This window comes from Carcharhinus amblyrhynchos, chromosome 15 (genome assembly GCF_965287045.1).
Source record: "Carcharhinus amblyrhynchos chromosome 15, sCarAmb.v2.hapA, whole genome shotgun sequence".
NCBI classification, from domain to species: Eukaryota; Metazoa; Chordata; class Chondrichthyes; order Carcharhiniformes; family Carcharhinidae; genus Carcharhinus; species Carcharhinus amblyrhynchos.
The window spans coordinates 30,304,600-30,328,916 of NC_137338.1; the positions used below are offsets into that span (position 1 = coordinate 30,304,600).

The window sequence follows — 24,317 nt, forward strand, 5'->3', positions numbered from 1 at the left end:
GAATCTACTGCTGAACCATTGTCGATTATCAGAAAATCCCATCCGGTTCACTAATGTCCTCTAGGGAAGGAAATCTGCTGGCCTTACTTGGTCTGGCCTACATGTGACTCCAGAGCCACAGCAATGTGGTTGATTTTCAACTAGAAATGGGCAATAAATGCTGGCCAGCCAGCAATGCCAATGTTCTATGAATGAATTAAAAAAATGATGGTTAACGAGTCACCAACTCATCAACGAGACATAAAGGATTAGGCTCATCACATTGGACTAGCATTTTTCCCTGCTTACTTCCAGATAACCCTGCAAACCAATACATTATTGGACAACACAATGGCACAGTGGTTAGCACTGCTGCCTCATAGTGCCATTTGATTCTCCCCATGTCTGTATGGGTATCCAGCTGGTCCGGTTTCCTCCCACAGTCTGAACGACGTGCTGGCGTGGTGCATTAACCCGAACAGGCGCCGGAATGTGACAACTAGCAGAATTTCACAGTAACTTCATTGCAGTGTTAACGTAAGCCTTATTTGCGACTAATAAATAAACTTTATTTATAGAGCAGTCCTTGTTGCAAAAAATGTCAGTTGAACTCTCCCCTTGTCTGTAAGTCAAGTTTCTCCCCTAATATAAGGAGAAATTAAACCCTTCACCTAAATGGAGAGTTGTTAGTGCAGAATTCTGGCCAGAACAGATACTAGGAAGATCAGAGATTGAGAGAAAAGAAATGAAACTCAGAACCTTCCTGATACAAATGTTTGAGATGCTTGTAGAAAAACCCCTTTGTATGGTACCTACACATTCTGTAATACAATAGTGCAGTGAGGCCTTTCATTTAAGCTGAGGGGGCCCATGTGAGAATTTTAATTTCTAAACCCTGAAGACACTGCCGCAGAAATACTGAAATAAAAGCTGAAAATTCTGCAAACGCGGTGCAAGTTTGTGTTAATGTAGTGTTCAGGGAAGTTCATGTTTCAGCCACAGAGCATTCCCAGGATCTCATGGATTTCAGAATTTATTCAGTAGTTAAGCGCCACATTTCCTGTTGTAACCTCACAACAGCCTCTGTATCCAGTCTGGATGAATGAAGTCAGTTCTGGACAGTGGGAGGTTCTTACAACCTGTGTGTGTGTCCGGGGGGAGCTGGTGTACCTTTTTCACCTGTCTGCTTCAGTTTGCTGCCCGGTTTAGTCCAGCTTCCTAATCAGCAGGAAACGTGAAGTATGGCCTGTAGCAGTTATTACAAAACACTGCTGTGTTTTTTTTTGCTTCTAACTGCAAGTCTCAGGGTCAATTGTGTTGAAATTGTTAGAAATGAGGAAGTTATTATTTTTAACCTTCAACTATAAAACGTCGGTCTAATTTTATATAACTTTTCACAGTTATGGTATTCAGAGCGAAAGCAATGTTAATAACAAAAATTACATGCTTCATTCAAAAGAAAATTGAAATCACATTGACTTGTGAGTGTTGATGATTCTGTGAGAACATTTATTCATGAAAGCTGAGCAATGGAATTGATTAGGGCCCCCAACTTTACTGCAGATTCCTTCATTGTTCAAGTGGCAATGCTGCTTAAGATACATGCTGGCGTGAGTCGTGCATGTGTACCAGTTATATTTAAGCATAAACTGCTTGTTTGCAACCCCTGTCTGCTGCTCGCCCCACCAACAGCTCCTTTAGTTTTATGACTAGTGTTACCCGAGATTACATTTGCTCTATTAACTATAGCATTGGTGCAAAGAGATGCTCTTTCACAATGATACAAAGAGAGTTAAGCAAGGCTCCCTCTTCTGGGCCCCTGATGGTACAATTGACATGTAAGTGGCATACAGCGATACTGATATACAATAATAGCACAGGTAAAGAACATTTGGTTCATCAAACTTCTCATGCATTACAACTTTTACACGCTATCGACTCCCTTTACTTCCAAATCAACCAAGCACATAAGGGAAGATTTTCAAGGGGTCTGGTTGACTCTGGAGACCTTTCAACATGACCAGTAAGATTCGGACGTGGAAATCCTGTCCCCAATTCTTTCAAAACTACAGTAGGTCATGAACGAAGCCCAGTCCATCACGCAAACCAACCTCCCATCCATCAACTCAAATATGCATTTGAGTTCCTTCAACTTCTAGGAGGCCAGTGGCTGATGACACAGAGCCTCATGACTGATCTACCTTCTGGGAGTTTATTCTACACGGTCAATGGTTCTTCTGCAAAAATAAGCACCTCTATATAGCTTACCCTTCATCCTCCCTAATCTCAAAGTCAAATTTTCACTCCTCTTGGACTAAAACTAATCCCTGACATTTCATTTTGCTTTTTGCATTCCAGAGTGATTTGAACTCACACCAACTTCTTTCTCCCTGATTCATAATAACCATTAAGTGATGGCAAAAGTACTTAAACCAGTATCCAAGTTCACCTGGTACACCATCAGTAAAAATTTCGATCATCCGGAAGGAAATGTGGTCTTGTGGCCAATCTTAACATAAATAACTACAATCGGACTGAGATAGGTTACTTTGTAGCTACATTATTTACACTACATACACTATGGAAGTGGGGCGGCACCCCCATTTTCGGCAAGGACGGCGAATTAAGGGGGAGACCCAAAACAGCAATCATGCTAGTGGGATTTCCTCGCTTGATTGTCCCCACCCCCCCCATCAATGACATAATGGTGTCCCCTCCGAGAAAGATCCTGAACTCCATTAGCATACACTGATACTCTTAGTAGGCCTTCCCACTGTATCATTGCGTGACCCCCTCCCACAGCGCCCCCCCTCCCCCCCAATCTCCAGAGATTACAACAGGTCTCCACAATGCTGGTAAACAGAACTTGACAGGGTGCTCAGGAAAGTATACCCCCCCAGGGGGGAGAAGTTCATGCCTGGCTAGTACCCTGGCAGTGCACACTGTGAGATGGGTGTGGGGGTGGTGTTCCTTAGTGGGCTGGGGGATGGAATTCCTTTATTTTGATCTTCTTTACATCAGAGGACCCTTTAAAAATGGCACCTAAATCTGTTAAGAGTCAAGGCTGTTGGCAGGGTGGGATCATTCAATGATGTCCTGGGACCCACCACCTGGATTTCTTTTGACTAAGTGTCAAAGAGATGATGGGAAAAGGCAGCAGTGGAGCTGGTGGGTTGCACCATAGTTCCCCAGCCTGAGCTGACACATTAGGGTGGGACATTCCTGTCCTGTCCTGCCCTCTAGCCCCCTCCCCATGTGAATCGAAATTCCTGTCCAAGGTCAATGGATCTTTCAATGGTCCATTAAATTGGCTGTCCCATCAGTGACAACTCCCCTGGTGGGCAGAAGTGGAAAATTTACCCCTTAATCGAAGAATGAGAAAATTCTGCCCAAATACATAATGAGCTCCCAAATAAGCACAGCTCTTTTGGACTATTATTCCATTGGCTCAACATGACTGTTGATGTCATTGTTACATTATGACATCCATCAGTAACTCATTACCATGAATATTAACTCATTTGAAGACACAGTGGCACAGTGGTCAGCACTCCTGCCTCACAGCGCCAGGGACCCAGGTTCGATTCCCGGCTGGGGTCACTGTCCATGCAGCATCTGCATGTTCTCCCCATGTCTACGTAGGTCTCCTCCAGATGCTCCAGTTTCCTCCCACAGTCTGAAAGACGTGCTGGTTAGGAGCACTGGTCATTCTAAATTCTCCCTGAGTGTACCCAAACAGGCTCCAGAGTGTGACGACTAGGGTATTTTTGCAGTAAATTCATTGCAGTGTTAATGTCTGCTGACTTGTGACTAATAAATAAAAAACTTTAACCATGTTACACCTCCCCCCAAGTATACTAACTTCTTCAATAACACTGTTGAACTATTTCTTAAGTTATTTACATTAAAGTTATCCGACCATCACCTTCCCCCAGAATCTGAAGTTCTGAAGTGAAGGCTTTTGCGGTGCCTTCACAACCCTCCCTGGTCTTGATGCCACCATAGATTGAGTGTGATAATCTTGAAATAGTTGGTTGGATGGGTCCGCATTCTGTGAGTTGGTTGATGTAGTTTTTGGATCATCATCTTAAGGCGTACGGTAATCAAACATGTATATTTTCACAGACTCCAGTTACATCAGAGTTTTCCTATTTCTCCTGTAAGTGCCAAATGTATTTAGATGAGACAGGAAATGTGATTGGTTCATTGAAGGACTGTGCTTTCAGATTTTCGATCCTGAATCCAGACCTTCTAACTTGCTAATGGGGCTAGAGCGTTGACTCTATAACTGGAATCTTGTGGCTGTTCACAGCCGTGGGATTTTTCCATGCTGCTGCAATGATCGGAGATTTAGCTGTACGCCAAATTCTCTGACCTCGCTGCAGCAGAAGCCTCATGAGAACAGCCAGTCTGATCGAGCTTCATGCCTATGATTTTTTGTTTTCTTTTGTTTTTCACATAGGCCTTTCTCTACTGTATGGGCAACTATTGTAATGTTGGGTTACAAGTTCTGTTGCAGAAAATTGACTTGTGCCTTCAGTCATTGGCCAATTAGCACTGGTGAAAATTAATTATTTAAAGTTTAGCTCTGTAATTCAGCAGAGTTGAATTCTAGTCAGAATTCTTGGTCATTAACATTTTGATGCTTTTCACCACTGTGTCAACTTCTCCATTGGCGTTTGATTTGATTTGATTTACTATTGTTACATAATTGGCATCCAGTGAAAAGTATTGTTTCTTGTACGCTGTACAGAGAAAGCGTACTGTTCATAGAGAAGGAAAGGAGAGAGTGCAGAATGTAGTGTTATAGTCATAGCGAGGGTGTAAAGAAAAATCAAATTAAGGTGAGGTAGGTCCATTCAAAAGTCTGACTGCAGCAGGAAAGAAGCTGCTTTTGAGTTGGTTGATACGTGCCCTCAGACTTTTGTATCTTTTTCCTGATGGACGAAAGTGGAAGAGAGAATGTCTGGGATACGTGAAGTCCAGGGGCATGTCCTCCATTACGCTTCCTCAAGTTAATGACTATCTCCTTCATTTTGTTGACATTGACTGAGAGATTACTGTTGTCACACCAGTTCACCAGATTCTCTATCTCATTCCTGTGCTTTGTCTCGTCATTGTTTGAGATCTGACCCACAACGGTGGTGTCACCAGCAAACTTGAAAATTGAGTTGGAGGGGATTTTGGCCACACAGTCATAGGTTTATAAGGAATATAGTAGTGGGTTAAGAACACAACCTTGTGGGGCACCAGTACTGAGGATGATCATGGAGGAGGTGTTGTCGCCTATCCTTACTGATTGCAGTCTATGGGTTGTGAGTAGAGCGGAGAACTGGTAACTTGGGTGATTCGCTGTCAACTGTAACTTGTTTGAAATGCTCATTCACAAATTGTGGCCTGTTTTCCAAGACAATTCCATCTTGAAGCCTGTACGTGGAGATCATGGACGGAATTTCCCTGTCCCCCCGTCACAGGAATTGTAGTGGGTGGGGGTGGACCGTGCAAAGACCCATTGATGTCAGGCAGGAATTTCTGGCCTTGGAGCGAGTGCACCCAGAAAATTTTGCCCTATGTTCTGTAACATTCTTAGCACAGTTTTTGCCATTGTAGTATGGAATCTGGTAGTTTCTAACCACCTACAGTGACAAACAGTGATAACGAGGGATGCTTTTCTGTAAAAATTGAAGAGGTCTAGTTCCAGTCTTTCCCATGGTCTATCTGGGAAGCAGGACAGTAATAAAGGCTCAGAAGGTAGTTGACTATTGATTGCACAAGTGTAAATTTGTCCTTCTAATTTACATGGTTGCTTCAGTGGCTGCAAGTTAGTCCATTGTACACTTCTTCTGACTAAGAAAACTCAGAGAAATTCCCCAGGCTAGATTGCTTATTGTGGCATTCTTTTGTACACAGCCAACTCCCAACAACATCATTGTGATAATAATCTGTTTTTGCCATGAGGAATAAGCATTAGCCAGGACAACTGCCCTGTCCTTCTAGAAAGAACGTGATGTGGAGATGCCGGCATTGGACTGGGATAAAAACAGAAAGAAGTCTCACAACACCAGCTTAAAGTCCAACAGGTTTATAGGTAGCAAATGCCACAAGCTTTCGGAACAGGCTGTCTCTTCGATAGGTGGGTGGGAATGGGCACAAAAACACAAACTCAATTTACATGAATAATGATTGGAATGTGAGTCTTTACAGCTAATCAAGTCTTAAAGGTACAGACAATGTGAGTGGAGAGAGCATTAAGCACAGGTTAAAAGGATGTGTATTGTTTCCAGACAGGAAAATTAGTGAGACTTTGCAAGTCCAGGCAAGCCATGGGGGTTACAGATAGTGTGACATGAACCGAAGATCCCAGCTGAGACCGTCCTCATGTGTGCAGAATTTGGCTATCAGTCTCTGCTCAGCGACTCTGTACTGTTGTGTATCATGAAGGCTGCTTTGGAGAACGCTTACCCAAAGATCAGAGGCCAAATGCCCGTGACCGCTGAAGTGTTCGCTAACAGGAAGGGAACAGTCTTGCTTGGTGATTGTCGAGTGGTGTTCATTCATCCATTGTTGTAGTATCTGCATGGTCTCCTCAATGTACCATGCCTCGGGACATCCTTTCCTGCAGCACACCAGGTAGACAATGTTCGCCGAGTTGCAAGAGCATGTATTGTGTACTTAGTGGATGGTGTTTTCATGTGAGATGATGGCATCTGTGTCGATGATCTGGCATGTCTTACAGAGGTTGCTGTGGCAGGGTTGTGTGGTGTCGTGGTTACTTTTCTCCTGAAGGCTGGGTAGTTTGCTGCGGACAATGATGTGTTTGAGGTTTTAGAAAGACACCATGGGATTTTGTATACCCACCTGAGAAGGCAGAATTGCCTTTTGTTTAACCCAGTGGTGGGCAGCCTGTGGCCTGCAGGCCACATGTTTCCCGTCAGAGTTCTGAGTGCAGCCCACAAAACATTTTGTTGCCTGTTGTCCATGTGCAGTATTGCTACATTCTGCTGGTTTCCATCCATGTAGCTTTGTTTCTATTGGTATAATTAAAGTTAAACACATGTAAAGCAAGGTCAAATGAGGTGCATGCTGATTGCACACAACAGTGACCGTGAGAGCCATATGTTCCCCCTGTGTCTAATCAAGCGTGAATATTTCTTTTGTTTTTAACCACTTGAAGTTGGTGATAGTTCTATTAATATATGAATGATCAAGTATTTTTTATAACTTGTCACAACATATCTGGCATGTATTAAATGCATTCAATCTTATTCAAATGTCATGATTAGTGAACAAGCCTGATTTCAATCTTGCAGCCCACTGAGACAAAGGAGGGTCAGTCATGTGGCCCACTCACTATCCGAGGTTGCCCGAGATGGTTAGTTAAACCACTCACCCAAATTCCAACAATACAGACATCCTCAATACCAGGCGATAGGGTGGCCAGCACCAGGAACCTGGGTTTGATTCCCAGTTTGGGTGACTGTCTATGCACAGTGTGCAAGTTCTCTCTGTGTCTGCATGAATTTCCTCCAAATGCTTCACTTTCCTCCTACATTCAGAAAGGCGTACTTGTTAGGTGCATTGGCCATGCTAAACTCCCCCCACCCCACCGAACAGGCGCCAGAGTGTGGTGACTATTTTACTGTAACTTCATTGCAATGTTAACGTAAACCTGCTTGTGATATTAATAAATAATTAATTTTAAAATTCAATACCAAAATGTCAGCCTTTAATTTTGTATTCAAGTCCTGAAGTGGGATTTGAGCACACAACCTTGTGACTCAGGGACAAGCCAATTGGACCATGGCTGCCACTAAGGGCAGGATTTTCCAGCTGCGCTCGCCCCAAGACCTTTGCGTGGTCCACCGAATGTTCTGTCTCTGGCGCTATTATTCACACAGTGGACGGGATGGGAAAATTCCGTCCCAGGAATATTTAATCCTTTATCTTTATTTAAGCCCATTTTCACATGCACACAGTTTTACCTCTGGGGAATAAGCGGGGGAAGGATTCCGAGCTGATTATAAGCCCGTTGAACTGCATTATGAATTGTCCTTCTGTGGCCAACCAATCGTAACTACCATGTAAAGTCAGTTGCAGAAGCACACTAGAGGACTAATGACCAACCAATCATAACCACTGTGCTACTGGGGGGTATGGCACAGTAGCACAGTGATTAGCACTACTGTTTCACAGCTCCAGGGACCTGGGTTCGATTCCCGGCTTGGGTTACTGTCTATGTGGAGTTTGCATATTCTCCTCATGTCTGCGTGGGTTTCCTCCGGGTGCTCCAGTTTCCTCCTACAGTCCAAAAATACACAGGTTAGGTTGATTGGCCATGCTAAAATTGCCTCTTAGTGTCCCGAGATGGTAGGTTAGCGGGTAAATGTGTAGAGATACAGGGGAAGGGCCTGGGTGGGATTGTGGTCAGTGCAGACTCAATGGGCCAAATGGCCTCTTTCTGCACCGTAGGGTTTCTATGATTTTTTTTCTATGTAACTTTGGACTTGAACCCGGAGCTTCTAGTCCAGAGGCAGGGATGCGACCATTATGTCACAGGATCTCCGTTAGTCCTCTAGTGTGTTTCTGCAACTGACTTTTACCCAATTTATTGAACGTCCTGAGAGAAGACTCTTCACATTCATTCCCTGCCTCACAGGAAGTAAGTCAAAGTTCTGGAATACTATCTGACATACAAACTATAATTGACAGCCTTATGAGCTGCTTTCCATAATGTGACATTCCCACGGCCCCATCGCAATCATTGTGCTCTGAAAAAAAGATAAACTCAACGTTTAAAGTCTTGAGACACACTTGGTAGTAGATTGCTGATGTGTGTTTCTAGGTAAAGTATGGGTATATTCTTTACACTAATGGTTACAATTTCACGATACACCTGACCATTATTTATTGATTGATTCTGTATTCTATTCCGAGCAGCTTTGATGGTGCAGTCAGACTGAGCTCCGGCTCTTCACTGTGGTTCTTCAGTCTATGGTGACTGAACAATGTAATTGATCAAAGAGCAAAGAAAAGAACAAAGAAAATTACAGCACAGGAGCAGGCCCTTTGGCCCTCCAAGCCCACACTGACCATGCTGCCCATGTGAATTAAAACCCCCTACCCTTCTGGGGACCATATCAAAGTGCAATGAATTCTTTATGCGATTGTACACCTCAGCTGGGAGAACATAGGGAACTAATTTGGCAAGAAATGGTCGATTATTTCACTTTGTCACAAGTCCATAATGATCTGGTTTCGCATTGCCTCCTGAAAGACTCTTCAATTATTATTTGCAGATTGTGAGCACCATTGGTAAAGCCAGTAATTATTGTCCATCCTGGGAAGGTGATGATACATCTGAGTGGGCAGTTCAGCGGAGAATATAACATCAACCCCACTGATGTGGGAGAGGCAGATAAGTGCAGAGTAAATGAGAAAGACTGTTTGCCCTTCCTAAGCAGCCAGTAGTTTGATTTTACAATAGTTTCACGGTTAAAATAGTTTTACTGATATCAGCAAAAATTCTCTAGCCATTTATGCCCCGCTGCCTTTGCCAGCGAGAACAGAGAACTTGGCACTCAGCCTAATCTCCATACACTGCAGTGGGACCAGGGAATCCCAGCTGTGGGTGATGTCGGAGGATACAGCTCTAAGATTTATATTTCCAGATTATTTTGAAGAAGTCCTAAAATTGGCATGATGGGATTTGAACTCACATTTGACGGAATTATTAGTCTAGGCTTCTTGTTCACAATTTCAATGATATAACCAAGAACACAAACTAAGAATCAAAAGCAGGGGTAGGCCATTCACCACCCACGCCCCCCCCACCCATCCACACCACTCCTGAACTTGCACTGCCATTTGATAAGATTCCATGATCTGATTATGGCCGTGATGCACTTTTCTGTCTACGCATCCCCCCTCTCCACCGTCTCCCACTCCCCACTCCCCCACCCACAACTCTCTCAGAAACTTATCGCAGCTTCGAATGTATTCAATGCCCCAAACAACACTGATTTCTGGGGGAAAGAATTCCACAACCTAAAGTTCCTCTGAAAGATTTTGTTTTATTAAATTCAAATTCTACCATCTGCTGTGGTGGGATTTGAAGTGGAGATGCCGGCGTTGGAACCCGGGTCCCCAGAACATTAGTTGAGTTTCTAGATTAATATTCAAGCAATAATACCACTTGGCCATTGCCTCCTCTAAAAGCAGAATTGGTTGTGAAAGCAATAAAACTAAAAGCGCTGGACCTGACTACAGAACAAAATCATTCAATCTTTCAATAGAGAGCTGCTTCTTCCTTTGTACATTTCCTCAGGCCAGCCCATAAAATTACAATGCCTTTAGTTCAGTGATGTACAGAATCTTTCACAACAACCTCACCCACTTCCTCTTCCAAAATTCCTTCACAATTTATCAATGATTTTGATTGTGGATACATTCATCACAGCAAAGTAACATTCACCAAAACACTGAGGGCAACAAGCAAATCCTTACTCTGTCATTGCAAATAGTATCAAAGAGGAGCGTCTTTATAAAGGAAACATCAATCCTCAGCAATATCACTTTACCCTGAAATACTCAACAATTTTATGTCAACTTAGGAAGTTTAAAAAGTTGACTACAGACTGCTCTTGCTGCACCAATAGGCAGTGATAGACCAGACATTGCAGGATACAAATGGATAGATAAAATTACTAATACAAGAATCCCTACTGTGCAGAAGGAGGCCATTTGGCTCTTCGAGTCTGCACCTACCACAATCCCAGAACCTCATGCATTTACCCTAGTTTGTCCCCCTGACACTAAGGGGCGATTTAGTTTGGCCAATCCACTTAACCCACACATCTTTGGACTGTGGGAGGAAACCTGAGCACCCGGGGGAAACCCATGCAGACACTACACAGACAGTGACCCAGGAATCGAACCCTGGCCCCTGGCACATTGAGGCAGCCATACTCACTGTGCCACCGTGTCATCCTAATGATGGGCAAGGAAAGAGTTAACATCCTGGCACGCTTTAATTCCCATCAAAAGGCTTTGAAATACTCAGTGGGTAATGAATCTATCACCTGATTACATTTCCCTCATTGTCCAATAGAAAAAAAATCATCTTCACGTGGAGAGTTGATGTTTCTTTGAATAACATCACCCAGATCTTGAGAATAAACTGTTTCAAATTTTAAAATAGATACAAAAATAGTAGAAGGAGGAATTTTAGATGATCCCATAATATAGTTTCAGGCTTGTGGCTGTTATACAGCAGAATGTGATCCTGCAGGACTTTAATGTAGCATAAGTGATTGGCTCGAATCTGTATGTGACCTAGTTTAACTGCACACTACTTCTCCCATGTTGGAAAGCAGTTTAACCTGGATGTCGAATTTAGCAGAGTTAGGGCAACTGTAGTGTGTCCCACCGACAAGAAAGGTCACTTGGACAACACATTAAGGATCTATTGCACATCAAGTATCTTTGATTTGATTTACTATTGTCACATGTATTGGGATACAGACAGAACCTACCATTCATAGAGTACATTGTGGAGAAGGAAAGGAGACGGTGCAGAATTTAGTGTTACAATCATAGCTAGGGTGTAGAAAGATCAACTTAATATAAAGCAGGTCCATTCAAAAGCCTGATGGCAACAGGGAAGAAGCTGTTCTTGAGTCAGTTGGTACGTGACCTCAGACTTTTGTATCTTTTTCTTATTGGAAGAAGGTGGAAGAGAGTATTTCTGGGGTGCATGGGGTCCTTAATTATGTTGACTGCTTTTCCAAATGTAGACAGAATCAATGGATCGGAGACTGGTTTGCATGATGGACTGGGCTACGTTCATGACTCTTTATAGTTTGTTGCAGTCTCAGACAGAGCAGGAGACATACCAAGCTGTGGTACAACCAGAAAGAATGCTTTCTATGGTGCATCTATAAAAACTGTTGAGAGCTGTAGTGGACATGTCGAAATTTCTAAGCCTCCTGAGAAAGGAGAATTGTTGATGGGCTTTCTTAACTAGAGCATCTGTAGAGCTGTATACCAATGTGTATTTGCACCTTCAAACTAGGAGGGGGAGGGAAATGCTAGTGGGGGCAAAGAGGGAATAATAATAAAAATCATCGTAATAATAATGTTCACAGACCCTCCATTTCAGATGAGTTAAGGTCAGATTTTTAAGCCCTTGCTTCAATGTGACATCTGTATCCTGTGGTAAAGCTGTACAAATTAGACACGTAACCATCATCTGGCACCTGCCTTGAAGATCGGCTTCTGAAGCTCAGCAGAGAGGGGAAAGCAAAAGAAATCATCGACTACGCATCAAGAAAAACAACATTGTTTTCTGATCACTCTTATCTCTGCACTCCAAAATATCCTGTTTCTTAGAGCTAAGCCAGCCAGAACCAATAGAAACCTCTTCCTGCTACAGGCTGACTTCATTTCCCAGACTTAGCACAATCTCGCCGCCTCGAAAAAAAAACTTCAACAGCCCTGACTGGGCATAAGCTTCTTTAACAAAATATAAGATTTAAAACAAAAACGTACTTCTGAGTTCAAATGGCCAGTACAATAAAGGTAAGAGTTGCTGGATTATTTTTCTATGTTTTAAACGTTGGGCGACAAAACCATTGCTTTCCGCCAGATGTGTTAAACAGCAAATGAAGCAACACCCTCTTTTCCACAATGGAAGGCGATGAGCAGATTTCCTTTGTGCTGCCTGTAAAATTTCCTCTTTCCTACTTCAACTGTCCGGCTCATTTGAAAAACCTTTTCTGAGGAAAAGATAGAGGTTTTCACACACGCCCTGGACAGAAGTGAGGCACTTAATCATTACTTTCTTCCTTCTCTACTTTTTTTTGCTTTCTTGGTGCCAGTTTCTTGGGGGTTTGGCTGGGTGGTTGCTTGAAAGAATTAAGTGCAAGACCCAGGCGAGGCACTGCCCTGAGATGTTCGAACATGAAGATGGACTCTCATTGCTAATTTAAAGTATAATTACCTTGCACCCGGTATGTACTCTAGATTGGTCATGACACTTGAGCCAGAGTTAACTGATGATAAATTGTTGGATGCATTTGCAAAGACATGTTTTGGTAAAGCCACTTTGTCAACGCGCCTGTATGGATGAAAGCTGTTGAAAGATCTCAAAATGTAATTTGGGCTTTTGTAAAAACGGGCTGTGTTTCTCGGTTTAGTAATCAGAAGTTACTGTGCTGAGATGTTGCCACTATTAGCCTCACTCAGCTTAGCCTTGTAACGGTAAAAGCCATAATTTTATTTACAAGGTGTTTTTGCTTTGAACCAAAAACAATAAGCACCATCTTTGAAGCTGAATGAAAGGTGTTTTCCTTAACATCAGCACGGGTAAAAGTGCATGGACATCTGAATGTATCTCAATTTTCAATTGATTCATTCCGAAGGGCATTCATTTATTTATCCTGAATCCTAAATTTCTGCTTGATTGAGGCATCTGGTTGATCAAAGTTGCTGAGGTAAGTTTAAACATGTGTGCAGTTTTTTTTATGCATTATTTCAACTTTATAGAATATTATGAATTTAAGAAGGATTTCTGTGGGGCGTGTATTTATATCTTCACATGTACTTATTGAAAATACTTCATGGAGAACAGTTCTTCTCTTGGGTTTTACCACAGTTACAAACATTTTCATTCTTATAAACCATCACCTAATGGTGCCCAAGGACTAAGCAGATGGAATTTTCTTTTTAAGTTCTGGACTGAACTCACATGAAGTCAACATCAGAGTTTCCAAAACCCTTTTCCTTGTCAATGTCGAGAAATGGGAAACATTTATGTGCGGTCCATTTTATGGAAAGTTTAAACTGTCATGGGTCAGTCTGTTTAAAGTCAGAATTGAACTCCGTTCCAATAGTTTTCAGCAATCTTTTCCACTTTGATGAATTTGTATGCACCACTGACAGGCAGGCTGTTGGCCATCGTATAGCCATCAGCTTGAAAACAGGGGGAGAAAAGAATGAAAGTATAACTCACTAGGAATAAATATGTTATCTCCACAGATTAAATACAGTGCATTTGGCGTGGAGGTATGTCATATTTCATTGAAGGCTATGCTATTCCAGGTCAAGTTGGAGAACTTGAGCGGAGTAAGCAAGAAATCATTCTGAAGGCAGCCGATGCCAACTTTGCTTGAGTCGAGTATTCCAGCACTTGCAGGCTGTTTTTTTTCTCCCTACACAGTCTGCGTGTGTGGGATAAATGCTCGGTGGCCCAGCTTTCAGCTTCATGCTTTTGCTTGTTGGAAGAGTGTGCCATTCAGAAGGTTCTGGCAACGAAAACTGGAACTGTTATTTAATCAGCAAAGCAGCTGATGTGTACGAAAAAAAATCTAAAGAGTGCTTGAATGCGTAGCAAAGACACACTATCAGAATCCTTCTTCTGGTTTCACTTTGACAGCTTAGCTTGAAAGATCTCCTTATATTTTTGGACGAATGCATTTTGCTTAAGTGTATTTTTTTTAAGCAAATATGGTTAACTTTCTTCCCTCCCTCCCCCACACCCCCTGAAGTATTTCTAAGGTGCCGCTGACAATTGTGTTGTACGATCTCTCTTGTGTAAAATATGCTGTTTCTGTTACTTTAATGGAGGTATTTATTTTTTCAAAGTCACACCCATTCCCTTTGACTAAAATGGTGGACAGCTGACCAGTTACCCATGCTCTACCCATCTGCTGGGAAATGCAAAGGGATGACCGGTCACTGAACCAAGTAATCCCCCTGAGACATTCCCTCCTTTCCCCATCAGCAAGTACTAATACGACACCTCCCCGTGCCATTCTCAACACAGATTATCAAATCACCAGATGACAACCAGTGACATTTTTAACCACGTCAAGAATTATTTGGGAAAGAAATGAATAAATACTCTCGTTTTAACAACACTGAGCAAAACTATGTTATGGCTTCATAATGCCCTGAGGTGCAATCCCAAATCTCAGCAGGATTTTATTACTGAAGACTATGTGGCACCAGTAATAATTAAATTGATGAATAGTCTGTGTGTACATTTGGAAATGCTGATTCAAATCTGGAGTTGGGTTATATATATTCAATTCCACACGTAGGAACCCAACAGTTAAGGTATTCTACTCTGTTAATTTTAGCACTAGTTGAGTAAATGTCTTAACAATAACTGGCTATTCCAATGCTCTCCTGCCTGGCCTCTCACCTTGCACCCTCCATGAGCCCATAGCCTACCTTGTACTATATCCCATTCACCCCTCATTCCTGTACTTGTCGAATTGCATTAGCATGCAGTCAGTCATGCCTCTAATTTAAAATTCTATTCATTGCTTCTGAGTCTCTACAGGGTCTTGCCTTTCTCCATCTCTATAATGTCCTTCAGCTCCATATCTCTCTGAGCTGTCTGTGTGCCACCAATTTGAGCCTCTTAATGCATCCACAGTTTTCAATGCCCCCATGTCAGCAGCTTTACCTTCAGCTGCTTAAGCCATAAGCACTGGATCTCTCTCTCTAAACCTCTCCACTGGTGGGATTTTATGGCCTTGCTCATCCTGAAACCGTAAAATCCTGCCTGAGGTCAACAAATCTTTCCAAGTCCGCCCTTTGCCTGCTCCGATTCTCATGGTAGGTGGGAGGGTAACATTCCAACCTATGTCTCTAATGCTCCCTCTTCCTTTAATCCTTACAGTGCAGAAAGAGGCCTTACAGCCCAACATGTCTACACCAACAACAATCCCACCCAGGTCCTCTTCCCTTAACCCCATGTATTTAGCCTGTTAGTCCCCCTAAAATTAAGGGGCAATTTAGCATGGTCAATCCACCTAATCCATGCATCTTTGGATTGTGGGAGGAATTGGAGCACTCGGAGGGCTCAGGGAAAACGTTAAACTCCACACAGACAGTGACCCAAGCCAGGATTCGAACTTGAGCCCCTAGTGCTATGAGGCAGCAATGCTAACCACTGTGCCACCATGTTCTGTAGAACCTATCTCTTTCACTAAGATTTGGGTCACCCGCCCAAATACATGGCTTGGTGTCACTTTTCGATTGTTAACATCACTGTGATGAGTTCTTTCTGTACGTCAAAGGCAGTTTTTAAATGCAACTTATTGTTGCAGGTAACAGTTTCTGACAGACAGAGACAGTAACATTCTGATTCTGTTTTGTCGCTTTCCTTCTGGACTTGTTGGAGCAGATCAGCCAAAACTCCATTGGCTTGCGGCAGGACCAGATGAATCCAGTGGTGGGCGGGGCCACAAAATCCCGTCCTATGTTTGAATGATTTGATTCTCGGGTGTTTCCAGAAACAAAGGTGCAAATTTGCTTCTACGTTGAAGACACTGGGGCAAGCAATATTACACCAGTGCAGTGCCAAACCAGAGAGTCCACAGATTGGATTCGCTTTACAACGCAGCCAGAGATGAGATATTGCAAATTCTAACTGGCACCCATGAAACTTTAAAATTCGTCCTCTGTGATTCCAACTCATCAAGTGCTGAATCGAGCTTCTCCAATCTCTGCCAGGAATTAATTCGAGTAGAACGATACCTTCAGGCTGTAACAGTTCAAATCTTTAAACTAGGAGTATTGAAGATTAACAAGTGATCTAATAGAGTTTTTTTTAAAGATCATTAAAGAATTTGACTGTGCAGATGGAAAGAAACTATTTCCTCAGGCAGGGCAAGTTCTTGTAAAGGGGGCATAACCTTACAGTTGGAGTTTCAGCTGTGTAAGGGGGTGATGTCAGGAAGCATTATTTTTCACACAAAGAATAGTGAAAATCTGGAACACTCTCCTCCAAAAAGATGTTGAGGGAAGATAGTTAGTGATATGGAACCAAGACAGGTAAATGGTGTTGAGATACAGACCAATTCCATAATCTGATTGAACAATAGAACAGGCTTGAGAGGCTGAATGGACTATTTCACTGGAAGATTCTAAATTAGCAATCTGAAATGTAAACTATCACATCTAATGTTGAAAATATTCAATCACCTTCAGAGCATGTCTTAGTCTAGCCAATAGGAAAATATTCTTTTACAACAAACATTGCTCCAAATATTTTCTCTACGTATTGACATTTACAACATGTTGTAGTTTTTTTGCTTTTAAGTTTCTATTATACCCCACTGATTATCCTTTACATTTGTATTAATGCAACAGACTGTAATAAATACAGTGAAGCGCATCTCCCCAATACCCTTTATTACTCTACACAAAACTTTAAAATTATTTTTGTAGACATCAATAGCGTGGTTTCTGTTAGTAACATTTATTACAAATGGCTTAATGCTGGTTAATGAAACTTTTTTGTGTGCTGTTTTTACTCATTCATTAACCTGCTGAAAATAACCAGGTTAACAGACACGTTGTAGAGAATTGTAAGAAGTTTCAGATGGAGTTGGTGACTTAATTCTTATAAACATCAGCAATCGGGGACAGCACAGTGGCTAGCAGGAACCTGGGGACCCTGTTCAATTCCAGCCTTGGGTCATTGTCAGTGTGGAGTTTGCACATTCTCCCCGTGTCCACATGGGTTTATCTGGGTGCCGCGGTTTCCTCCCACAGTGCAAAGATGTGTGGGTTAGGTTGATTGGCCGTGCTAAATTGCCACTCAGTGTTAGGGGGATTAACTAGGGTAAATGCATGGGGTTGCGGGGATAGGGACTGGGTGGAATTGTTGTTGGTGCAGACTCAATGGGACAAATGGCCTCCTTTCATATTGTAGAGATTCTATGATTCTATAGGTCTCAATAAGCACACGGTGCTTTCAGTGAGATGGACCACCTAGAAATGGGAGTAAGGATTCATCAATTGAAATTGTGTCAGAATAGGGTGAGGCAATGATGTAATGGTGTTATCGCTAGTCTATTAATCCAGAAACTCAACTAATGTTCTGGGGACCTGGGTTCAAAACCTGCCACAGCAGAATTTAAATTCAACAAAAAGCATGGAATTAAGAATCTACCAATGACCGTGAAACCATTGCCGATTGTTGGAAAAACCCAACTGGTTCGCTAATGTCCTTGGGGAAGGAAATCTGCCATTCTTACATGGTCTGGCCTACATATGACCCCAGAGCCACAGCAATGTGGTTGATCCTCAACTGCCCCTCCAAGGGCAACTAGGGATAGGCAATAAATGCTGGCAGCCAGCGACTCCCATATCCCCCGAATGAATAATAAAAAAAGGACACCTATAAAACGAACGGAAGATATGCAAAGACTACCTGTGGGGAAAGAATATATATAATTTAATTGATCAGACCTCTGAACCTTCCAATAATGCTAGGGGATAGTGGGTCTAGCATGCTTTTTTCTGTGTACATGTGACAATAATAAGTCAAATCAAATCCCTTCTACACCTGCACATCTACCCTCTGCTAACTCAAATGACCTTCCTGAAGTACTAAAGGACAGAGCGTCTAGTGTGAAGGAGGAGCTGAAAGAAATCCTTATTAGTCAGGAAATTGTATTGGGGGAATTGCTGGGATTAACATCCGATAAGTCCCCAGGGTCTGATGCTCTGCATCCCAAAGTACTCAAGGAAGTTGCCTTAGAAATAGTGGATGCTTTGGTGATCATTTTCCAGTATTCTACAGATTCTGGAAGGGTTCCAGTGGATTGGAGGGTAGTTAATGTAACCTTACTTTTTCAAAAGGAGAGAGAGAGAAAACAGGGAATTATAGACCAGTTAGCCTGACATTGGTGGTGGGGAAAATGCTGGAGTCAATCATTAAGGATGTAATAAATGAGCATTTGGAAAGCAGTTGATCCCAGTGAGCATGCATTCACTAAAAAGAAATCTTGCTTGACAGATCATCTGGAATTTTTTGAGGATGTGACCAGTAGAATGGACAAGGGTGAACCAGTGGATGTTGTGTATCTGGACTTTGAAAAAGCTTTTGACAAGGACCCACACATGAGATTTGTGAACAAAATTAAATCATATGGTATTGAGGGTAAAGAACTGGATAGGGATCATATCTAAGATTAAGAGGTAAGCCATTCAGGATTGAGGTAATGAAGAACGTCTTCATTCAGAGAGTTGTGAACCTGTGGAATTCTCTACCACAGAAATCTATTGGGGCCATTTCATTAGATGCGTTCAACAGGGAGTTGAACCATGGCCCTTGTGGCTAAAGGGATCAAGGAGAATGGAGATAAAGTGGAGTGGGATAATGAAAGTGCATGATCAACCTTGATCATACTGAATCATGGTGCAAGCTCGAAGGGCCAAATGGCCTACACATGCACCTATTTTCTATGTTTCTATGTTTAATCTCTTATTGGTGTCTTTATTATAGGGTTTGTTCTGCCACTCATTTTCAGAGGTTCAATATTTTACATCTCAACCATCCTGATTAACTCATAACAGCAATTAAGCCCCAGGAACAAATCGTTATCTGGGACCAGGAAAACCTAACTGCTACGTTCATGACTCACCCAAACTATGTGTGATTTCTCATTTCATTTTTGTCTTTTCACACAGAGTGGTTGATTTAGCGAGCCACAATGGAGAGTGTGAGGAGAAAGGGTGGCACCAGGCCAGTTAAAAGGCCTGCCTTCATTTTCCAACTCAGGTGCCAACCTTGTGAAAAGCCCCCCTAAAGCTCATCCCACTCCCCTCATCCCAGCACCCCATCCCCATGCTACCCCATAGCGCTGTGAGTCATTCATCCTTTATGCAGTATGTACATCTCTCAACAGCCATGCAATAGCAATGGGAATTATTTTATCATCATTGGAAATACATTAAACCACTAACAATCTCAGAAACCCCTGAATGTAACTTTTCAATTGCATTATGGTGATATATTCGTTGTCTGAGAGCCCAGACTCCCATAAATGTCTACTTTGTTAAAACAGCTGATTGACATCATTACCATGTTATAATAAGCTATTCTTCTGAGTCCTCTTTTGTCAATGGTTCAATATCTATCTGTACATGCTAAAGAAGTGTCAAGTGCTAATAACTGCAGTAATTGATCATTTGAAGTGCTAATAACTGCAGTAATTGATCATTTGAATGCATTTTATTGGCTTCTTGCAAGAGCAGTTTTTTTAAAATAAATTTTTGAATGAGTGTTTTTAAGCAGTTCCATACACGGCATTGCTACAATAGGATTCATTGGTATGTACAGAGTATATACTAGATGAATGGTCATGGAAGTACCATTAATTGGCATGGAAGGCACAAGGGGTCAATGGAGTATGTGGGGGACATGTCAGCATGAAGGGGGCATGGGAAGTGGGTGGGAATCTGAGGGACATGGGTTAAAGGACCTTCGATATAGGGAATTCACTGGGATGAGATCCTGGGGAACTGAGACAGGCCTTTTCAACATTGAACCTCAGCACTCAGGTGTCCTGTGTTCACCTCTGACCTTTCTCTGGGGGCAGCCAGTCCTAATCCCTCCCATATCAGCCCGTCCCCCCAGAGCAAAGATTAGGTCTGACAGGATATTTTCTGCTCAGGTGGAGCTGCCAATTTGAGAAATTTCCTGACTCTTCCCAGGGGTGAAATATCTTTTATGCGATTGATTTGTTTGTTTCCAAACTCAATAGGCAGTCAAAGGCTACAACTTTTTCCCTGTGTATCAGTGGGTGAGTTGGAATTCATAGTGTGGTTGATTGTTTGAGTTTTAATGATTTTGTGATGATTTTAAAATGATTCCCATTGCCATCACATGGCTAATGAGAAGTGCATATAGTGCAAGGCTCTGGAGGACGTATGGAAGGAGGACAGCACGGAGGTGGGATGTGGTGGCATGGGAAATGTGAGGTTTTGTGGGGGAATCTGAGGGGACAGAAGTGGTATAGAGACTATGGGTGGGTGGGGGTTGGTGGGAACGATGTGGGTGGTGGATGAGCTTGAGAGGGTCTTTAAGTTATATCGCATACTGGGCTGCTGTGTCAGTGGACCCTCTAACTAGCTTGTCTCCGCACCCACACCCCTCATTGCTGTTCACAAAATGTAGTGAAACCTGGGCTTTGCATGAAAGGAGGACAGCCCCTTATAAAGCCAGACAGGTTGGATCCATATTTTGTCAGCCATGAAAGTGAGCAGATTGGGTTTGCCTGAGCTCGGACAGTTGGGAAAGAAATGATGGAAGCAAAATAGTAACATGGGAGGACTGCTGCTTGTGTGGACAATAAACACCTACATGCACAAATTGGACTACTTAGACAGATGGGAATAGAGCGATATGGATCAAATGCAGGCAACTGGGACTAGCTTAGTGGTTAAAAAAAGGGCAGCATGAACAAGTTGGGCCAAAGGGCCTGTTTCCATGCTGTAAACCTCTATGACTATGACCAGAAGGCTTGCTTCACCGTTGTAAGTTCTAGTATGTAACTTGAAAACATAAACTCAGAATTAACCCTCGTATCTTATTTACTTTTATAATGTTTCTTGTTCTAAACTTCCTTCAAAGATGAAGAATTCCAGCTTTTCCAGTGCGGGTCCTTAGGAATCAGCCTTAAATCTCCTCTTAAGTATATCTCAAAGGCTGAGAAGCTGTCTATTCTTATACGCTTTGTTTTAATATAACCAATTTTTGGAATCACTTGTCATTATTTTTACATCAGCCGGACCTCAACTAATTAAAAACAAATCATGTTTCTGCAACTCTTGTCTTGCTGAAACATACAAGTTGCGTTAAATTAGAGTCAAAGATCCTGTTTACTTTGCATGATAAAGAGTGGAACGACGCAGGAAAGTCTCTTGCATGAATGTTTGGTCTGCACGGTTACCTGGATAACTGTGGAAGGAGGGATGGTGAGGAGGGAGGGACACTGCAATTGGCCTCCGTGCCACTGGGTTAGAAGGAAAATAATCAATTCAACTTCCTGCTCCTAATCACACCCTGCAGATTCCTGTTAGAAAGCGTACGGAAGGGGTAAGGTCAGATTTAGGCTTTTGCCCCTATCAGCAGTTGAAAAAGCAAGGAAGAAATGGCTAAGGTAACAAAGGACTACTGGCTCTTTCTGACCATGGGCAGCACAGTGGCACAATGGTTAGCACCACTGCCTCACAGCATCAGGGATCGAGGTTCAATTCCCTGCTTGGGTCACTGTCTGTGTGGAGTTTGCTCATTCTCCTTGTATCTGTTTGGGTTTCCTCCTGTCTCCTCCCACTGTCTGAAAGACGTGCTGGTTAGGTGCGTTGACCTGAACAGGCGCCAGAGTGTGGCAATTAGGGGAATTTCACAGTTACTTCATTGCAGTGTTGATGTAAGCTTACTTGTGATTAATAAATAAACTTTAACCCGTCTTCCCCCAGCAAGAGGCGACTAATAATTATTATCAATGAGTATTTCTTTGCCAAGGTCCTGTTTAATTGGCTAATCGAGTTGGGAATGAATTTCTGACTCATACTGAAATTAATCACAGGTTGCCTTCACTTTTTTGTTTACCTGGAAAATTGAGCATGACTGAAGATTGGGTGGGCAGTGAATGAGGAAGGATTGTGTGGTAGATGTGGGACCTGACCGCATTGTCTTGCTCCTCTCTTTGCACATTTGGATCAGCTTCTTTGGGATTCTTAGCCATGTTAAAGAGCAAATATAAGTTTGAGCTTTTGTTGTTGTTGACAACACATACCACAGAATTTTGATTTGATTTGGTTCATTATTGTCACATGTATTAGTATACAGTGAAAAAGATTGTTTCTTACACGCTATACAGACAAAGCATACTGTTCATAGAGAAGGAAACAAGAAACTGCAGAATGTAGTGTTACGGTCATAGGTAGGGTGTAGAGAAAGATTACCTTAATGCGAAGTTGGTCCATTCAAAAGTTTGATGGCAGCAGAGAAGAAGCTGTTCTTGAGTTGGTTGGTACGTGACCTCAGACTTCTGTATCTTTTTCCAAGTGGAAGAAGGTGGAAGGGAGAATGTCCAGGGTGCAAGGGGTCCTTGATTTTGCTGATTGCTTTGCAGGAGCAACAGGAAGTGTAGACAGAGTTAATGGGTGGGAGGCTGGTTTGCGTGATGATTGGGCTACACTCACGACTATTTGTACCTTCTTGTGGCCTTGGGCAGAGCAGAAGCTGTGATACAACCAGAAAGAATGCTTTCTATGGTGCATTTGTAAAAATCAGTGAGACTTGTAGTGGACTTGCCAAATTTCCTTAGTCTTCTGAGAAAGTAGAGTCATTAAGCATATCCATAGAGGTGATATCCATCAGATATCAATATGCCTCTGTTACACATAAATGAAAGAGTTTGCATAGGGTCACAGTAAAGTGGACTCAACCTGCTTGAGGAGAAGAGGCTGCTTTAAGACTTATTTCCTCTTTCCTGTAATCTACTCCATTTTCCTCTCTGCATTCATTCCGTGATCAAATGTCAACAAAGATGCGACTGTGTCGATTGATTAGAGTCAGATAATGACAGTGTTTCTGCTGGAATATCCTCTTTGCTCATGACAGGAAGATGCTGAGGTCCTAGTCCCGTGCCACGGTGTATGGTTGGAGTTTACTAGCTGTCAAAAAGCAATGGGGACCTGCAATTACAGGTCAGTCCGATTTACACAGCAGCTGCAAATCTTTATTAACTGGAAACTCAAAGCTGATTTGCTTTGAATCAGCTTTGATTCAAGCTGATTGAATCAAACAGTGACTTGAATAAATCACTATTATTTAGTGATAATAATAGTGCAGGGTTATCGATTGTGCTCATAGTTCAGGACAAAATCATCTACTCCGAGAAACAGACAACATGCTACAGGTAAGATGGGCTTTAGTGAATCCTTTAGTACTTTCTACAGAAGCACAGCACATACTGTGACTGAGTTGCCTTGCCTGAGAACCGAAAATCTTAGCCTGAAGAAGATGTAATTTTCACTTCTCTTTTTCCTCAAAGCTGGTCTACTTGTTTTTGTATAGCCAATGACGTTTTCTTTCCCTCATTTAGAAAAAGAACTACTATTTTTCTTGCAAATCATAACTGTCATGGGAACAGTGCAATAGTCAGATCAGGACAAAAAAAACATAACAATTAAAATGAATTAGCAATTAAGTCTACATCTTTGGTATTGCTTAAAGCAGAGATATTGTTGCAGGGTTGATGTTATTCTCTTAATAGAGCAAAAAATCAGGCTATTGGCGAACATTAGGAACACTGATGATTCTGTCATTGGTCATTTATGCGTCTCAAAGTATTTATTTGCAATGAATTTTTGAACTTACTTCCTTCTGGAAATTCTTTAACATATCAGAATGTTGCCCATGATTGACTTCTATAGCAGTGATGGGATAGCAAAAGGAAGGCTTGTGTTTATATAGTGCTTTTCATGGCTCGTGTGTTCAAAGTGTTTTACAGTCAGTGGAGCACCTT

The 24,317-nt window shown here is 42.2% G+C and overlaps 1 protein-coding gene across 5 annotated transcripts in view; it reads left to right on the forward strand.

Annotated features, from left to right (window-relative positions):
• The window catches only part of erg (ETS transcription factor ERG), a 256,496-nt gene that overhangs the window by 107,481 nt on the left and 124,698 nt on the right, over window positions 1–24,317 (forward strand). Inside the window, exon 1 of one of the 5 annotated variants that reach the window (XM_080203720.1) lies at window positions 12,442–12,555. The exons of 3 other annotated variants lie outside the window; for them this stretch is intronic. In XM_080203720.1, the coding sequence (XP_080059846.1) occupies window positions 12,538–12,555 (18 nt within the window). In that variant the 5' untranslated portion in view covers window positions 12,442–12,537. Of the gene's footprint in view, window positions 1–12,441; window positions 12,556–12,783; window positions 12,987–24,317 lie in introns of those variants that run through there. One more of the 5 variants, XM_080203721.1, reaches the window with a different exon arrangement.